The sequence below is a fragment of the Microcaecilia unicolor genome, chromosome 2, assembly GCF_901765095.1.
Source record: "Microcaecilia unicolor chromosome 2, aMicUni1.1, whole genome shotgun sequence".
NCBI lineage: Eukaryota > Metazoa > Chordata > Amphibia > Gymnophiona > Siphonopidae > Microcaecilia > Microcaecilia unicolor.
The window spans coordinates 524,221,154-524,239,750 of record NC_044032.1 but is presented as its reverse complement, the minus strand read 5'-3'; the positions used below and the strand labels follow the sequence as shown (position 1 = coordinate 524,239,750).

General features: G+C 46.9%; 1 protein-coding gene across 2 annotated transcripts in view; it reads right to left on the bottom strand.

The window, feature by feature from the left end:
* Positions 1 to 18,597, bottom strand: part of TBC1D19 (TBC1 domain family member 19) — a 321,596-nt gene that overhangs the window by 199,839 nt on the left and 103,160 nt on the right. For both annotated transcript variants that reach the window (XM_030192613.1, XM_030192614.1), the window contains exons 5-6: positions 17,677 to 17,751; positions 9,232 to 9,295 (exon numbers count right to left, since the gene is read on the bottom strand). In XM_030192613.1, the coding sequence (XP_030048473.1) occupies positions 9,232 to 9,295; positions 17,677 to 17,751 (139 nt within the window). The remainder of the gene's footprint in view (positions 1 to 9,231; positions 9,296 to 17,676; positions 17,752 to 18,597) is intronic.

Genomic DNA, 18,597 nt, shown 5'->3' with positions numbered 1-18,597 from the left:
AATAATTCTGCAAACAGCCACAGTATCTGAAATACATATTACAAAAATCAGACTCCCCATATATCTGAGTAAAAAGGAATGGTTTTAGTTTCTCCTTAAAAAGTTCTAGATTTTGAATTTCTATCGAACTGGATGGAAAAGAGTTCCACAGCTCCAGATCAGCTACAGTAAATATTGAGGAACGGGTACTCGTCTATTCGCATAACATGGAAAGACTGAACTTCCAGACAGTTCCTATTTGCAGATCTCAAATTTCTAGTTGGATGATAAAGATGTAACCCTGCTGCAATAATTGAGGAAACTCTGTTAGTCAAGACTTTAAAGACCACTGTTATAATTTTAAATTTTACCCTTTACTCTGTAAGCAACCAATGCAATTTTTTCAGAATAGATGAAATGTGAGTAAATCGAGAACAACCCTCCAACAACAGCATTTTGTGCTATTTGTAATGCTAAAATCCTGTTTCTTGGTAAACCTACCACTAGACCACTACAACAGTCAAAGCATGTCTGATGTCACCACTCCGATTTGCTATGGCTGTTGAGCCTCTCACATGATGCATCCATCAAAATAAAAATGTATAGAACCCATTGTGGCAGGGCAAACAAAGCATAAGGTCCTTTTGTATGCAGATAATACATTATTATTTGGTAGAAATACAAAAACTTTGTTAGCTCCCTCAGAGGAATGGGAAAATTAGGTTCTTACCTTGGTAATTTTCTTTCCTTTAGTCACAGCAGATGAATCCATTAACTGATGGGTTGTATTCGCCTACCAACAGGTGGAGTTAGAGAACACTGAAAAACCACAGTTTCCTTAGATGGCTGGCCCCTTCTGCCTTCAGTATATGAAACTTCCAAAGCAGAGTGAGAAAGAAAGGTAAAATAACGTAAACTTTCCTCACAGTGAACAAACACCCCAGAACCGGAGCAATAACCAAACAAAGGAGGGACGATCTCAACCTCCTGCAATAGAACAGCATGTAGAAACTCTGAGAACTTGTCTTCAACTCCTCTCGAGGAGCTACAATATCTGCATGAAAGATCTGAACAAAAACAAAGTCAGACAGGGAGGGATCATGGATTCATCTGTTGTGACTAAAGGAAAGAAAATTACCAAGGTAAGAACCTAATTTTCCCTTCCTTGTCATCAACAGCAGATGAATCCATTAACTGATGGGATGTAGAAAAGCACTCCCTACGTAAGGTGAGAACAGGCAACTCCGCGAGCAAGTACTTGCGCACCAAAATGCGCGTCCTGCTTCGCTGCAACATCTAGCCTGTAATGCCGTACAAACGAGAGCTAAGAAGCCCAAGTAGCCACACGACAGATCTCAAGAAGAGAAAGAACACCCGTCTCAGCCCACGAGGAGGAAATCGCTCTCATGAAATGCGCTTTAAACGCTTCAGGAGGAGACCGTCCTGAAAGCAGATACACAGAAAAAATGACTTCCCTGAGCCAACGGGCTATAGTGGCCTTAGACGCCGGACCCCCGCGTCGAGGACCTGTCAACAATACAAAAAGGTGATCAGAAGTCCTGAAGCCATTTGACATCTGTAGATACTGCAACAAAGCCCTGCGTACATCCAAAAGACGCAACTGCCCAAATGAATCTGGAAAGTCCTCCCTAGAAAAGGAAGGTAGAAAAAATGGGCTGGTTCAGGTGAAACGCTGAAACCACCTTAGGCAGGAAGGAAGGCACTGTCCGTACCATTACCCCGGACTCCGAGAACTGTAGAAAAGGATCCCTTCAGGAAAGTGCCTGAAGCTCAGAAACACGTCTAGCCGATGTAATGGCCACCAAAAAGACTGTCTTGAGAGTCACATCCTTCTCAGAAGCCCGCCTAAGCCTTCAACACCAGCCCCAGGTTCCAGGCCGGACACGGCGACCGCATGGGAGGACAGAGCCGAAGTGCCCCTCTGAGAAATTGGACAATGTCCGGATGCGCAGCAAGGGACAAGCCAGAGACTTTCCCTCGAAAGCATGCCAATGCTGCCACTTGAACTCGCAGCAGCCAGACCTTTTTGTAAGCCATCCTGCAAAAAGTCGAGTACCGGTGAGACTGTAGCCCACGTGGGTGTGATCGCCTTTGAAACACACCACACCTCAAGCTTGCGCCAGATCCGCGCATAAGCTGCAGAGGTAGACCGCTTGCGGGCCTGCAAGAAAGTAGAGATCACCTTGTTAGAGTAGCCCTTATCTCTCAATTGCGCCCTCTCAAGAGCCAGGCCGTAAGACCAAATCGGCAGGGGTCCTCCATCGTCACCGGACCCTGAACCAACAGGTTTGGCACCAGAGGCAAAGGGAGTGGAGCCTCCACCAGCATTTGACGGAGATCCGCATACCACGGACGCCTTGGCCAATCCGGAGCGATGAGAATCACCAAGCCTTGGTGCAGTCGAATCAGCAGGAGGACTCGCTCTATCAAGGGCCAAGGAGGGAACACATACAGGAGGCCTGGGGGCCAGGGTTGAGCCAGTGCATCCAACCCCGCCGAGCGAGGATCTCTCCTTCTACTGAAAAAGCGAGGGACTTTGGCATTTGAACTTGACACCATTAGATCCAATCCAGGAGTCCCCCATTTGGCACAAATCTGAAGAAAAACTTCTTCTGCCAGTTCCCATTCCGCCGGGTCGATTTGATGTCTGCTGAGGAAATCAGCCTGCAAGTTGCTCTGACCTGCTATGTGAGCTGCCGACAGCAGATGCAAGGGGAGTTCGGCCCAGAGGAAAATCTGAGCGGCCTCCGCGCCCAGTGCCCTGCACTGAGTGCCGCCCTGGTGATTTATGTAGGCCACCGCTGTCGTATTGTGACAGAACACGGACAGGAAGCCCCTCCAGAGTCTTGTGGAAGGCCAGAAGAGCCTGGAATATCGCTCTCAGTTCCAAGCGATTGATGGCCCACCCAGCTTCCACGGGTGTCCACTGACCCTAAGCATAGCTTCCCTGGCAATGAGCTCCCCAGCCCAAAAGGCTGGCATCCGTTATCACCAAGCACCAAGAAGGAAGTGCGAGCGGCATCCCTGGCGCAGCATCCTGTCGGAGAGCCACCAATCCATATTGTGCCGGGCCGCAGGGAGCCACGTAAGTCTGCGCTGGTACTCCTAGGAAATCGGAAACCATTGCTGGAGCAGAGCAATCTGCAGCGGCCTCATATGAGCTCTCGCCCAGAGAACCACCTCTATGGTGGCCATCATCGATCCCAGGAGCTGAAAAAAGTCCCAAGCTCGAGGGCGAGGCATCCGCAGGAGCAGACGGACCTGATTCTGAAGCTTGCATCGCCTGTGGTCGGGGAGAAAGATGAACCCTGAAGCCGTGTCGAACCAGATCCCCAAATACTCGAGAGACAGAGGGGGTCAGATGACTTTTGGGCAAATTGATCACCCAGCCCAGAGTCTGAAGAACTGTTATAACTCTGGTCATGGCGAGTCTGCTCTCGTCTGCCGAATCCGCCCTGATGAGCCAGTCGTCGAGATAAGGGTGAATGCTGATACCTTCTCACCTGAGAAAAGCAGCTAAAACCACCATCACCTTGGAAAAGGTACAGGAAGCTGTGGCTAGGCCGAAAGGCAAGGCCTGAAACTGGAAATGTTGGCCTAAAACCGCAAACCAGAGAAACCACTGATGTGGAGGCCAAATTGGTATGTGCAAATACGCTTCTTTTAGGTTCAGAGACGTGAGAAACTCTCCTGGCTGTACCGCCGCAATGACGGAGCGCAAGGTTTCCATGAGAAAGTGACGCACTCTCAGGGCCTCGTTAACTCTTCGTAAGTCGAGGATCGGTCTGAAAGACCCGCCTTTTCGAGGTACCACAAAATAAATGGAGTAGCGACCGCAGCCGCGTTCAGCAGGAGGCACCGGAATCACCGTCTGAGGTGCAGCAAGACTTGCAAGGTCTCCTCTACCGCTGCCCGTTTGACGGCAGTGCTGCTTCAGGACTCCATAAAGGCGTCTCTCACCGGGGCACCAAATTCCAATTGGTAACCTTCTCTGATCAGGTCTAGGACCCACTGATCCGAAGTAATCTTGATCCACTCCTCCTACTGCAGGAATCAACGAGTGGACTGGCGTCCCATCATTGTGGAGGACGCCCCTGCACTCCTGGCTGTGGCCCGGCCGCTGCAGAACGTTTGTCCGAGCGAAAGGAGTTCCTGTGCTGAAAACAGGCACGTTGAGAAAACCCAGCAGAGCGCCCCGGGCGATACCTGCGAGCTTCACGGAAACTTGGCCTGGAAGAGGAGGGAAAAACAGGACTTTTGGAAGAAGGCCTCGGCCTATCCTCAGGTAACCGTTGGGACTTAGAGTCCCCTAGGTCTTTAACAATCTTCTCCAATTCCTCATCAAATAGCAGAAGGCCCCGAAAGGGTAACCTCACCAGCCTTTGTTTAGAGGCCATGTCAGCCGCCCAATGCCGCAGCCAAAGAAGGCGGCAGACCGAAACCGCCACAGACATCTGTTTAGCCAAAGCTCTGAGCAGATCATAAAGGGCATCAGCCAAAAAGGACAGGGCAGACTCCATACACGGGCCAACCTCAGTGAGGGACCCCGCACCATCCGCAGGCTGATCAACCGCCTGCTGTAACCAGGACAGGCAGGCCCGGGCTGTATAGGAACTACAAATAGCCGCCCTTAAGGAAAGGCCCGAGATTACAAAGGACCGCTTCAACACGGATTCTAGCCGCCAGTCCTGCATATCTTTCAAAGCGACCCCTCCCTCTACCGGGAGAGTGGTCTTTTTAGTCACAGCCGTGACCAACACATCCACTTTAGGCATCCCAAAAAGGGCCAAGTGATCCTCACTCAGAGGGTAAAGCTGACCAACAGACTGGGCTACCTTCAAAGGCCCATCAGGGTCAGATCATTGAGCTGAAATAAGCTCTTGGATGGAGTCATGCATCGGAAAAGCCCGAGAAGGCTTCTTAGTACTAGCCATCCTAAGATTAACAGAGGAAGCATCGCTCTCGGCTGGATCATCAATAGAAAGGGCCTGCAAGGCGTCAGCAATGAGAGCTACTACTACTTGACATTTCTAGAGCGCTACTAGGGTTACGCAGCGCTGTACAGTTTAACAAAGAAGGACAGTCCCTGCTCAAAGGAGCTTACAATCTAAAGGACGAAATGTCAAAGAGCTTACAATCTAAAGGACGAAATGTCAAATTGGGGCAGTCTAGATTTCCTTAATAGAGGTAAGTGGTTAGGTGCCGAAGGCGATATTGAAGAGGTGGGCTTTGAGCAAGGATTTGAAGATGGGCAGGGAGGGGGTCTGGCGTATGGGCTCAGGGAGTTTATTCCAAGCATAGGGTGAGGCAATGCAGAAAGGGCGAAGCCTGGAGTTGGCGGTGGTGAAGGGTACTGAAAGGAGTGATTTGTCTTCAGAGCGGAGGTTACGGGTAGGAACGTAAGGGGAGATGAGGGTAGAAAGGTAAGGAGGGGCTGCAGATTGAGTGCATTTGGTAGCTCGTCGCGGTGGAAAATCCATACCGCCTTAGGATCATCTAAGTCCTGTGGCAAACAGGCACCCTCATCTGGATCATCCATCCATGTGGAGGAGTGGCCTAGTGGTTAGGGTGGTGGACTTTGGTCCTGGGGAACTGAGGAACTGAGTTCGATTCCCAGCACAGGCAGCTCCTTGTGACTCTGGGCAAGTCACTTAACTCTCCATTGCCTGCCGCATTGAGCCTGCCATGAGTGGGAAAAGTGCGGGGTACAAATGTAACAAAAATAAAAATAAAAAAAAATGAGGGCCTGTCAGATCCCTCAGACTCCCCACAGCCTGACCACGGGGGGAGGGAGCGGCACCACTCTCAGACAGGGAATTTACCCGTCTACGTTTAGCGTCAGTCCAACGCTCGGGGGAAGCCGAAAAATCAGCAGCCAACACTGGGCTATCAAAACCTGGAGGGAATCCAGTCCGCAACGAAGTGTCAGACACCTCCGGCAGAGCTCTTTTTAACATAAAGGCCTTATGCATCAGCAGCACAAATTCAGGGGAGAAAAACGCACCTTGGCCCTCTGCCCCCGAATTAGGAGAAGCAGAGGAAAGAACTCCTCTAGCAGCCTCGGACAGAGGCGTCCCCCTGCACTCAGACTCCTCTGCCACCGCGAGGGTCGAGTCATGAGGTGCTTCCAAAATGGCACCCGCTGCCAGCTCCATCGAGCAGGAAGAATCACCGCTCGCCATGCCCATACTAGCACGAGCGTCTAGGGAGCACGTTCTGCAAAGCCTCGCTGCTGACCTGCGTTTAACCACAGCGGGAGCAGCGCTTAACTCCTTCAGCAGCCATTGCCCGACTGGACGGAAATATAGAAATAAAACGGCGGCTTCGCACCAAAACTTACCCCGCACAGAACGCTGTCTGCGGGAACCTCCCCGGAGGAGCTGGGCACCACTCTCACCTCAGAAGACCGAGTCAACGAGCTCCGGTCAAGCTGCACAGAACCAGAATCTCTGGATAAAGCCTCAGAAATAGCTGCGCAGTAAAAGCGCGCCCTTTTTTTTTTTACACTGTGAGGAAAGTTGGAGGTAGGCAGCAACAGAGGGACTCCGGGAGGATGGGGGGTATGGGGTAAGGCAGGGACAGGGAACAAAACCAAGTATGTCTTCAAAGTGGGCACCACCAGCCACAACACCCCCGCTCTACTGGCAAAGCACAGGAGCCTCCCCAGGCAGAAATCCAGGAGCTGCTAAAGCGATGTCCACACCTGCTGGGAGATAGAGATATACTGAAGGCAGAAGGGGCTAGTCGTCCAATGTCACTGTGGTTTTTCAGTGTTCTCTATCTCCACCTGCTGGTATGCGGATACAACCCATCAGTTAATGGATTCATCTGCTGTTGATGACAAGGAATGGATAATTATACTAAATATTCAAGTTACAAGATAAATAGAAATAACAGAGGCACTTCTGTTCAGTACTACCTTGGAGGAGGAATTAAGAGACTTTAATTTTCAAATTAACAAATAGGGATTTAATTATTTGGGAGTAATTTCTGATCAAGTACTGGATCTGTTTAAAATTAAATTATATCCCTCTGACCCAGACAATTAAATCCGTATTAGAGGTCTGGCAACATCTTACTCTTAAGTTGGGGTGGAGGGGTAGAATTGCAGTTCATACGAGTCTCCCCAAATTCCTGTTCTACTTTATGCAGCTTCCAATTGAGCTACCAAGGTGTAAATTCAAACAGTGGGATAAAACGTCATGTCATTTTATTTGGAGGGAAGGCGCCCAAAGATTAGCCTAAGTAGACTTTGTTTCCTAAGCAAAAGGGAGAATTGAGATTCCCCAACATTTGGCTGTATTACAAAATAGTGATTCTTAGGGCACTGAAAGATCATCATGATCAATTCATTGAAATACACTGGGTACAGAAAGAACAGGAGTATCTGTCCTCTTTTTCAATATTTGAGTTGTCACCAAAAGGAAGTGGTATCGTAGAAGAACCAAAAGCAATGACCACTGGACATTTTTTTTTTTAAGTGCCCTGAGGGATCTTTGGGAAGAACTGAAGGTGTAGTTGGGAAGAATCGGTAGAGTACATCCATATAGCTATTTGAGGGACCATATGCCATTTTCCACAGATTACTTCAGACCCTCGAGAATGACACTAGAATCACTAAATATGAAATATTGTAAAGATTTGTGCCACATGGGTTGGTAATATCACTCCAGCAATTGCAAGATTTTAGAGAGAGGAAAATGCCCTTCTTTTAATATTTTCAATTTAATGATCTTTTTCAAGGGGGTGACTTCTATACTGGTTTGGACAGGAAATCCACAGAGACGTTTAAAATAGTAACTAAGAAAAAGCTGTTGTCCCGTATTTATGTGGCTCTGGTGGGATTCCCCCCCTCCCCCCCCCCTCCCCTCCCCCCCCCCCCCCCCCCACACACACACACGATAAACCTCATGAAAAAGCATGGGAACAAAGTCTAAGAGGATCTTTAGAACCAGACACCTGGTTGCAAGTTTATGATCATGTTCAACAATGCTCAACTGCCACTAATTAGCAATAAATACAGTATATGTTCGTGACGTGGGGTACCCTGTCAGCGTTCTAACTCTGTCCTCCGGGGATGGGGAGGAGTGCCTTGGCTGGAGGGGATGTGGATATGAAGGGGGGAGTAAGGTTGAACATTTGTGGTGTGACTGCCATACGAGTCAGACGTTTTGGACACAGGTCTGGGGACAAGAACAAAAATGGAATGGAGTTTCTTGGCACTTAAATCCAAAGATACGTTCAATTGGTCTGCACCCTACAGGTCCTCCATACTTTCCAAATGAACAATTAGTATTGTCATTATTATTGAAATTTGTTCAATTTAGGGGGTACTTGGCTTGAAAAAGTTGGGAAACATTGCTTTACACTACCCTAAGTTCTGGGAGAGCTTTTCTGTCTCAGAAATGTGTAATGATCAGGGCCGCCGAGAGGGAGGCAGGGGGGTAAAATTCCCTGGGCCTGGCCTCCCGGGGGGGGGGGGGGGGGGGGGGGGCTGGGCCCGGTGCCCAGAAGCTGCTTGCTGCCTGCTTCCAGGTTTGTCCTTCCCTGCTCCTGCGATATTGCATTAATGCAATCATCCAGGTCTTGACTCCCAGCATGGACAGGAGCAGGAAAGGACAGACAATGGGAGAAGTCACGCAGAAAGCAGCTTGCCAGTGCTAGGCACGGTTCCCCCCTTCCTGGAGGCAAAGCATTTGAATTCTGTCAGGAACCAGGAACCTATTTTACAAAAGGTACATACCATATATGTGCCTATGTTGCCTTTGTAAAACAGGCACCTTTTTGGACTTCTCACATAAGCAACCTGTTGCAACATTAAGCCCTCTAAATTTGAGAAGGCTTGAAATTTTCTGTTTACAGCAATCTCAGCTTCAACATATAGAATCAGTGAAAATCTGCATAACTTTGTATGGGTAGTATATCTGCATAAAGTTATGTGGTCAGCTCCTAGCTGAATACTGACCTCAACTTTTTTCACATTACTGAGAATGCGCCTGTATACTGATTGTCCTTCTAATGTCATGACCTTGTCACAGCAAGCATAAACAATTTAGAAACACAATTTTCAAAGTCATTTACATGAGTAAATAGCAATTCACACACAAAACTGGCTGTATGTCCCCAAAACGAATACTCAGAAATTTGCTCCCATACAGTTCATTCCTTTTTTGTATCCTATTAAACATTTAGATGCACTAATGTTACATGAAAATCTTAGATACGATGTACCTGGCTCATCAGTTCCCATTTCATTCCATTTACTAAGCAGCTCTTTTTGCTCAATAGTAGGTCGCTGCCAAAAAAAAAAAATGTATTCATTATCCAAATGTAGATAAAAAGGATGCTTTAAAGTTGATTTTAAAACAGAGCTAAATTTGGTATCCAATTCATAACTTTTCTTTTGGTGTACAGCACTTATGTTTGGGGTTATACCTCTAAATTGCTGAATTAGTTATTTTCTGATATTTAACATCTTCTTACATTTGTGATAGACACCTGAAAAATTATATATACATACATACGATAGGTACTTATATCCTGCAAAGACCCACATGAGCTCCATGCGGTTTACAGTAAAAGAAAACTGGGCAGACCCCAGATAAGTATAAAATTATTACTGAGTTAACAATTTTCCTATTGAAAAGATGGAAAAGGTAGGTTTTTAAGGCTTTCCTAAAGAATTTATAACAACCTAATGATCTCACATTTAACAGTAAAACATTCCACCATTTAGCAGACTGCAAAGGAAATAGTCCTTTAAATACCGATTTATAAGTTACATATTTAGGACTAGGATATTTCAGTAACAGTGGAAGTCTATCCAAAAGAACTTCATTTCTATGAGTAAGATTCACAAGTTCAATCAGATATTCTGGAGCAGGCCCATATAAAGCGAATGCTACATACCTGTAGAAGGTATTCTCCAAGGACAGCAGGCTGATTGTTCTCACTGATGGGTGACGTCCACGGCAGCCCCTCCAATCAGAACTTCACTAGCAAAGGCCTTTGCTAGCTCTTGCGCGCCCATGCACACTGCGCATGCGCGGCCGTCTTCCCGCCCGAACCGGCTCGTGTTTGTCAGTCCCATATGTAGCAAGACAAAGACAAGGGAAGACACAACTCCATAGGGGAGGCGGGCGGGTTTGTGAGAACAATCAGCCTGCTGTCCTCGGAGAATACCTTCTACAGGTATGTAGCATTCGCTTTCTCCGAGGACAAGCAGGCTGCTTGTTCTCACTGATGGGGTATCCCTAGCCCCCAGGCTCACTCAAAACAACAAACATGGTCAATTGGGCCTCGCAACGGCGAGGGACATAACTGAGATTGACCTAACAACTATCCAACTAACTGAGAGTGTAGCCTGGAACAGAATAAAAATTGGGCCTAGGGGGGTGGAGTTGGATTCTAAACCCCGAACAGATTCTGAAGCACTGACTGCCCGAACCGACTGTCGCGTCGGGTATCCTGCTGCAGGCAGTAATGCGATGTAAATGTATGGACAGATGACCACGTCGCAGCTTTGCAAATCTCTTCAATAGTGGCTGACTTCAAGTGGGCCACTGACGCTGCCATGGCTCTAACATTATGAGCCGTGACATGACCCTCAAAAGCCAGCCCAGCCTGGGCGTAAGTGAAGGAAATGCAATCTGCTAGCCAATTAGAAATGGTGCGTTTCCCCACAGCCACTCCCCTCCTGTTGGGATCAAAAGAAACAAACAATTGGGCGGACTGTCTGTTGGGCTGTGTCCGCTCCAGATACAAGGCCAATGCTCTTTTGCAGTCCAATGTGTGCAGCTGACGTTCAGCAGGGCAGGAATGAGGACGGGGAAAGAATGTTGGCAAGACAACTGACTGGTTCAGATGGAACTCCGACACTACCTTCGGCAAGAACTTAGGGTGAGTGCGGAGGACTACTCTGTTATGATGAAATTTGGTGTAAGGGGCCTGGCTACCAGGGCCTGAAGCTCACTGACTCTACGAGCTGAAGTAACTGCCACCAAGAAAATGACCTTCCAGGTCAAGTACTTCAGATGGCAGGAGTTCAGTGGCTCAAAAGGAGCTTCAATCAGCTGGGTGAGAACGACATTGAGATCCCATGACACTGTAGGAGGTTTGACGGGGGGCTTTGACAAAAGCAAACCTCTCATGAAGCGAACAACTAAAGGCTGTCCTGAGATCAGCTTACCTTCCACACGGTAATGGTATGCACTGATTGCGCTAAGGTGAACCCTTACAGACCTGGTCTTGAGACCAGACTCAGACAAGTGCAGAAGGTATTCAAGCAGGGTCTGTGTAGGACAGGAGCGAGGATCTAAGGCCTTGCTGTCACACAAGACGGCAAACCTCCTCCATAAAAAGAAGTAACTCCTCTTAGTGGAATCTTTTCTGGAAGCAAGCAAGACTCGGGAGACACCCTCCGACAGACCCAAAGAGGCAAAGTCTACACTCTCAACATCCAGGCCGTGAGAGCCAGAGACTGGAGGTTGGGATGCAGAAGCGCCCCTTCGTTCTGGGTGATGAGGGTCGGAAAACACTCCAATCTCCACGGTTCTTCGGAGGACAACTCCAGAAGAAGAGGGAACCAGATCTGACGCGGCCAAAAAGGAGCAATCAGAATCATGGTGCCTCGGTCTTGCTTGAGTTTCAACAAAGTCTTCCCCACCAGAGGTATGGGAGGATAAGCATACAGCAGGCCATCCCCCCAATCCAGGAGGAAGGCATCCGATGCCAGTCTGCCTTGGGCCTGAAGTCTGGAACAGAACTGAGGACCCTGTGGTTGGCTCGAGATGCAAAGAGATCTACCAAGGGGGTGCCCCACACCTGGAAGATCTGGCGCACTACTCTGGAGTTGAGCGACCCCTCGTGAGGTTGCATAATCCTGCTCAACCAGTTGGCTAGACTGTTGTTTACGCCTGCCGATATGTGGCTTGGAGCAACATGCCATGACGGCGAGCCCACAGCCACATGCTGACGGCCTCCTGACACAGGGGGCGAGATCCGGTGCCCCCCTGCTTGTTGATGTAATACATGGTAACCTGGTTGTCTGTCTGAATTTGGATAATTTGGTGGGGACAGCCGATCTCTGAAAGCCTTCAGAGCATTCCAGACCGCTCGTAACTCCAGGAGATTGATCTGCAGATCGCGTTCCTGGAGGGACCAGCTTCCCTGGGTGTGAAAGCCCATCGACATGAGCTCCCACCCCAGGAGAGACGCATCCGTAGTCAGCCCTTTTTGTGCTGAGGAATTTGGAAAGGGCGTCCGAGAGTCAAATTGGACCAAATCGTCCACCAATACAGGGATTTGAGAAAACTCGTGGACAGGTGAATCACGGTCTTCTAGATCCCCAGCAGCTTGAAACCACTGGGAAGCTAGGGTTCCATTGAGCAGATCGCATGTGAAGACGAGCCATGGGAGTCACATGAACTTTGGAAGCCATGTGGCCAAGCAATCTCAACATCTGCCGAGCTGTGATCTGCTGAGATGCTCGTACCCGGGAGACGAGGGACAACAGATTGTTGGCCCTTGTCTCCAGAAGATAGGCACGAGCCGTCCGAGAATCCAGCAGAGCTCCTATGAATTCGAGTCTCTGTACTGGGAGAAGATGGGACTTTGGGTAATTTATCACAAACCCCAGTAGCTCCAGGAGTCGAATAGTCATCTGCATGGACTGTAGAGCTCCTGCCTCGGATGTGTTCTTCACCAGCCAATCGTCGAGATAAGGGAACACATGCACTCCCAGCCTGCGAAGCGCTGCTGCTACTACAGCCAGGCACTTCGTGAACACCCTGGGCGCAGAGGCGAGCCCAAAGGGTAGCACACAGTACTGGAAGTGACGTGTGCCCAGCTGAAATCGCAGGTACTGCCTGTGAGCTGGCAATATCGGGATGTGTGTGTAGGCGTCCTTCAAGTCCAGAGAGCATAGCCAATCATTTTCCTGAATCATGGGAAGAAGGGTGCCTAGGGAAAGCATCCTGAACTTTTCCTTGACCAGATATTTGTTCAGGGCCCTTAGGTCTAGGATGGGACGCATCCCCCCTGTTTTCTTGTCCACAAGGAAGTACCTGGAATAGAATCCCAGCCCTTCTTGCCGGATGGCACGGGCTCGACCGCATTGGCGCTGAGAAGGGCGTAGAGTTCCTCTGCAAGTACCTGCTTGTGTTGGAAGCTGTAGGACTGAGTTCCTGGTGGGCAATTGGGAGGCTTTGAGGCCAAATTGAGGGTATATCCTTGCCGGACTATTTGAAGAACCCACCAGTCGGAGGTTATAAGAGGCCACCTTTGGTGAAAAACTTTCAACCTCCCCCCGACCGGCAAATCGCCCGGCACGGACATGTTGATGTCGGCTATGCTCTGCTGGAGCCAGTCAAAAGCTCGTCCCCTGCTTTTGCTGGGGAGCCAAGGGGCCTTGCTGAGGCGCACGCTGCTGACGAGAGCGAGCGCGCTGGGGCTTAGCCTGGGCCGCAGGCTGTCGAGAAGGAGGATTGTACCTACGCTTACCAGAAGAGTAGGGAACAGCCCTCCTTCCCCCATAAAACGTGTACCTGAGGAGGTAGATGCTGAAGGCTGCCGGCGGGAGAACTTGTCGAAAGCGGTATCCCGCTGGTGGAGCTGTTCTACCACCTGTTCGACTTTCCTCCAAAAATGTTGTCCGCTCGGCAAGGGGAGTCCGCAATCCGCTGCTGGATCCTATTCTCCAGGTCGGAGGCACACAGCCATGAGAGGTCTGCGCATCACCACAACCTTGAGCAGCGGCCCTGGACGCAACATCAAAGGGACAAGACCAAGGTCTCTGTTTTTTTTTTTTTTTTAAGCGAAATCGCAAAGACGCGCGAGGGTCAACTTGAGGGGCACGAAACAGCGGCAAACACAGGACCGTCCTGAGCGCGGACAAAAGAAGACTGATGAACACGAGCCGGTTCGGGCGGGAAGACGGCCGCGCATGCGCGGTGCGCCTGGGCGCGCGGAGAGCTAGCAAAGGCCTTTGTTAGTGAAGTTCTGATTGGAGGGGCTGCCGTGGACGTCACCCATTAGTGAGAACAAGCAGCCTGCTTGTCCTCGGAGAAAAATAAGTAAGGTTGTACTATATAATTTAAATATGATACATGTCTCAATAGGAAGCCAGGGAAAATTCACCAGCAACGGTAAAGCAGATTCAAATTTAGATGTTCTAAATATGAGCCAAGCCACCCTATTGTGCAATATCTGCAGTTTCTTCATCAGCCCTTCCGCTAGGCCAACAAATACAGCATTACAGTAATCCATGTGTGATAAAATTAAGGATTGTGCTATAATACAAAAAAGCAGTAAAGTTTAAACTTGACCGTATTCTTCTCAATTTCCTCAAAGTATAAAAACTGTTTTTTTTATCAACAAATTCACATGTGATTCAAAAGTAAGTTTTTGTCAAGACAACCCCCAAAATATTCAATTGTTCCTCCAGGTGAAATGTAACACCATTCACAAGAATCTTTTCCATAAATGGCAAGGAGTTCTTAGAACCAAAAACTTTGTCTCTATACTATTTAATTTTAGCCTAAAAAAGGGTCCAACTAGTTAAAACTTCAACTCCTTTCTCTACTTGTTGAGCAATTTCAGATAAGGTTATGAGTAAATGAATAATTATCGTATCATCATCAGCGTAACTGTATGTTCAAAACCTAAGTATAGAAAGTTGATTTGCTAATTGTGACATTAAAATATAGGAGACCCCTGTGGGATACCTCATTCACGTGTCCAAGTGAAAGAAAAAGCATTAGCTATTTTAACCTGATACGACCTATGTTTCAAAAAATCCTTAAACCATTCATAAACTGCACCATTTATATCATAGAAGTCCAGTAAGTTTAATAGGATTTCATGATCCACCAAGTCAAATGCAGCTGACATGCCAACACTGCATGATCAGGATCCTGTGCCTTTATATTTATTTCTTTCCTAGAAGTAGCTAATAGTGAAGTAACTATAGTTTCAGTGCTAAAATATCTTAAGAACATAAGAATAGCCATACTGGGTCAGACCAATGGTCCATCTAGCCCTAGCATCCTGTTTTCCAAACAGTGGCCAAGCCAGGTCACAAGTACCTGGCAGAAACCCAAATTCTGGCAACTATCCATACCGCAAAGCCAAAAGGGGGTTCACAATATCCACAAAAATCCAACAGCAACAAAAGAAAAAGTGGAAAAGAAACCAACTTCAAGAGATCAGTCCAAACTCAGGGTAAGATGCTCCAATAAATAATTTTATTTGGACCCTACACGGTCCGTGTTTTAAGCTTTTAAAAAAGCATTCATCAGGGGTCGATCAATGAGTGCACAGTTGTATACTGATTGACAGTGGAGCATATGAGTTGATCTCTCTAAATGCAGAAAAGATTACTATCTCACACCAAGGGCAAGCAGTTGCTTCCCATGTCTGTCTCAATATCAGACAATGGACTTTTCTCCAGGAATTTGTCCAGACCTTCTTTAAATACAGATACATTACCCACTGTTACCACATCCTCCAGCAAAGAGTTCCAGAGCTTAACTATTTGTTGGGTGAAAAAATATTTCCTCCTATTTGTTTTAAAAGTATTTCCATGAAACTTCCTCGAGAGTCCCTAGTCTTTGTACTTTGGAATGAGTAAAAAATCAATTTACTTCTACTCATTCTACTCCACTCAGGATTTTGTAGACCACAATCATATGTCCCCTCATTCATCTCTTTTCCAAGCTGAAGAGTCTTCTAAAGCCCAACTGAGAACTTGAAAGAATACTGTGACCTTCAAGACACTCCATAAATTGTTTTGCAACTATAGATTCCAACAATTTAGTTAGTAGAGGAGTAGATGCTACTGGATGACAGTTTTCATTAGAGGGCAATTTAGGACCTTTAGGTATAGGTGTAAGAAGGGTTTTACCGAACCGCCAACAAATGATCCTGTAGTAAAAACATCCCCTACACAAAAATGCAATTATCTTTAAAACTCAAGTGTCAGATTCCTTATAAACACGTTGGGACAGTTGTCTAAAGCAAAAGAGGAAGAAGGAAGTTTTCTCAAAATAGGAACTAATTCTTCCAAACTAGGAATACAAAAAGATGACCAGATCCTATCAGCTATTGCTCCTCCCAGTAAACAAGTAATCTTCTCAATAGATTTACACCGGATGCAAAGAACAAACCCTAAAGAAGCTCCAGATGGCGCAAAACACGGCGGGGAGACTACTATTTGGTAAATCTCGGTTTGAAGCAGCAAAACCACTAAGAGAGAAGCTCCACTGGCTCCCGATAAAAGAGCGAATTGAATTCAAAATATGTGCTCTAACCCACAAGATGCACCCACGGGGATGCTCCAGTGTATATGTTCAGCTGATTGACCTCCCTCCAAGAAATTCCAAGAAGCTGTCCCGTACTTACCTAAATCTCCACTATCCTGACTGCAGGAACCTATGGCACAAACTGCTCTTTGCCTCCACTTTTTGCTTTGTGAGTCCTCGTTACTGGAATGCTCTGCCATCAGCATTAAAGGAGACTACTGACCACACCCTGTTCAAGAAACTCCTCAAGACCTATCTATGTGACAGAACTTATTCCGCTGTTAATTAACTTCCTACCGCCCTCATTTGTCCCCTGTTGTTTTCCCCCCTAGATGTTTCTTCTTCTCTGTTCCGCCCTTGCCTTTGTTTGATGTTCATTCTTTATAAACATTGTTAGCCACATAGAGCCTGCTATGTTGGGAATATGTGGGATATAAATGTTCTAAATAAATAAATATATGATCCACTGAGCGAAAAGGTACCAAAAGTGGGGCATGTGACTTATTTATTCCACAAGATAGATGGATATCAACTGCATAATCCTGCAAAATTTCAGTCTCCGGTATGGACAAATTGCGTGTTTTAAAAAATGAGTAACGTTTATAAATAAAAAATTAATTAACCCCAGAAATAACATACCCCACTAACTATGTGGTCATGCAATGTAGCATATACCGCGCTAGTGCTCTAATGGTTCTTTCCATTCACAAACTCTCCAAAATTGACTAATCTGGACCGCCACAACCCTGAGGCCGAACACAGCCCGTGTAGGGTCTCCTGGGTCAGCTCACTTTGGCTAAATAAACTCTTGCCTACTCTTACTCCTTGTTTGCCTTGGTGATTTGGAACTTTTCTCACTTCCACCCGTGTTGTGCTTGTAGAACATGGAACAGCATCAAACTTGTGAAAAAAAAAAGTTTACAATATCCAGTGGTTCCCAACCTGGTCCTGGAGGCACCCCAGCCAGTCAGGTTGTCAGGTTATCCACAATGGATATCCATGAGAGAGAACTGCATGCAGTGGAGGCAGGGCATGCAAATCTCTCTCATGAATATTCATCAAGGATATCCTAAAAACCTGACTGGTTGGGGTGCCTCCAGGACAGGTTTGGGAACCACTGACAGTTCCATTCAACTGATCCTATAGTACACAAAGCTTTCAAAATGAGTTACCCCTCCAAACTTTTATAGCCTTATCTCCATTATTTGTAACCTCACTTTTGTTACCTTTTCACTCAATGAGTCACATGTATATTAAACAATTGTTGGTTTATATCAACTTCTATTAATAAGTGTCATATTAGTATAGCACGTTAACGTTACTGTAAATTTTTAGTCCAAAAAAAAACAAATTCCATACAAGCCTTACAGTACTATACCTTGCGGGCTAACGGGATACTTTGTTCTGTGCACATACTATTCAAGCTCTTCAGAATTCGCTTCTCCCAACTTGCCTGCAGTTAACATACATGCACATTTAAATTGATATAATACAGTACTGTGTGTTTTAGCTTTACAGATGTATGAAACTTAGCATGATAAGAACAGCAGTCAAGAAAGGACAGTCTATGTTTTCAACAGATTTTTCACAAAGGCATAAGAAATCCTCTTAATATTAAACATTCTCAAGGAATCATAATCTTGGTCAAGGCAAGTACACAGAGAGAAAGTAAAATAATAAAAATATATAGAAATTCTATAAACTTTAAAATGTTATGGCCCCTTCCCTAAATACTAAAATGCAGTAAGGTTTTACAGTTATCAAGCAGTAATTGCCAAATTTAATGGAAAACTCCAAAAAGCGAAGCTACTTACCTGTAGCAGGTGTTCTCCGAGTATTCTCACAGATGGGTCACATCAGACAATGGACTTTTCCTCCAGGAATTTGTCCAGACCTTTTTTAAATCCAGATACATTACCCACTGTTTACCACATCCTCCAGCAAAGAGTTCCAGAGCTTAACTATTAGTTGAGTGAAAAAATATTTCCTCCTATTTGTTTTAAAAGTATTTCCATGACAGCGAGGATTCAAGATGGCCGCGCCCTTGAGACGCTAGCAGGCTACACTCTAGCTCCCTGAAGGGAAAATTATTCAAACATGCCGAAAAGACGGGGCCGTCCTGCCTCCAAAGCCCCGCAACGGCAAGTTTTACCTCTCAAGACATCCGAACATTACTTCAGGCAGCAACTATTCCAACATTTCGGCGATTCAGATGTCGGAAGGTAGCCCGCTGAGTAGCGCCGGTGCGAGTGGAGGCCCGGAAGCTTCTCCTGGGCTCGAGCTGACGCTCAGCCCCGAC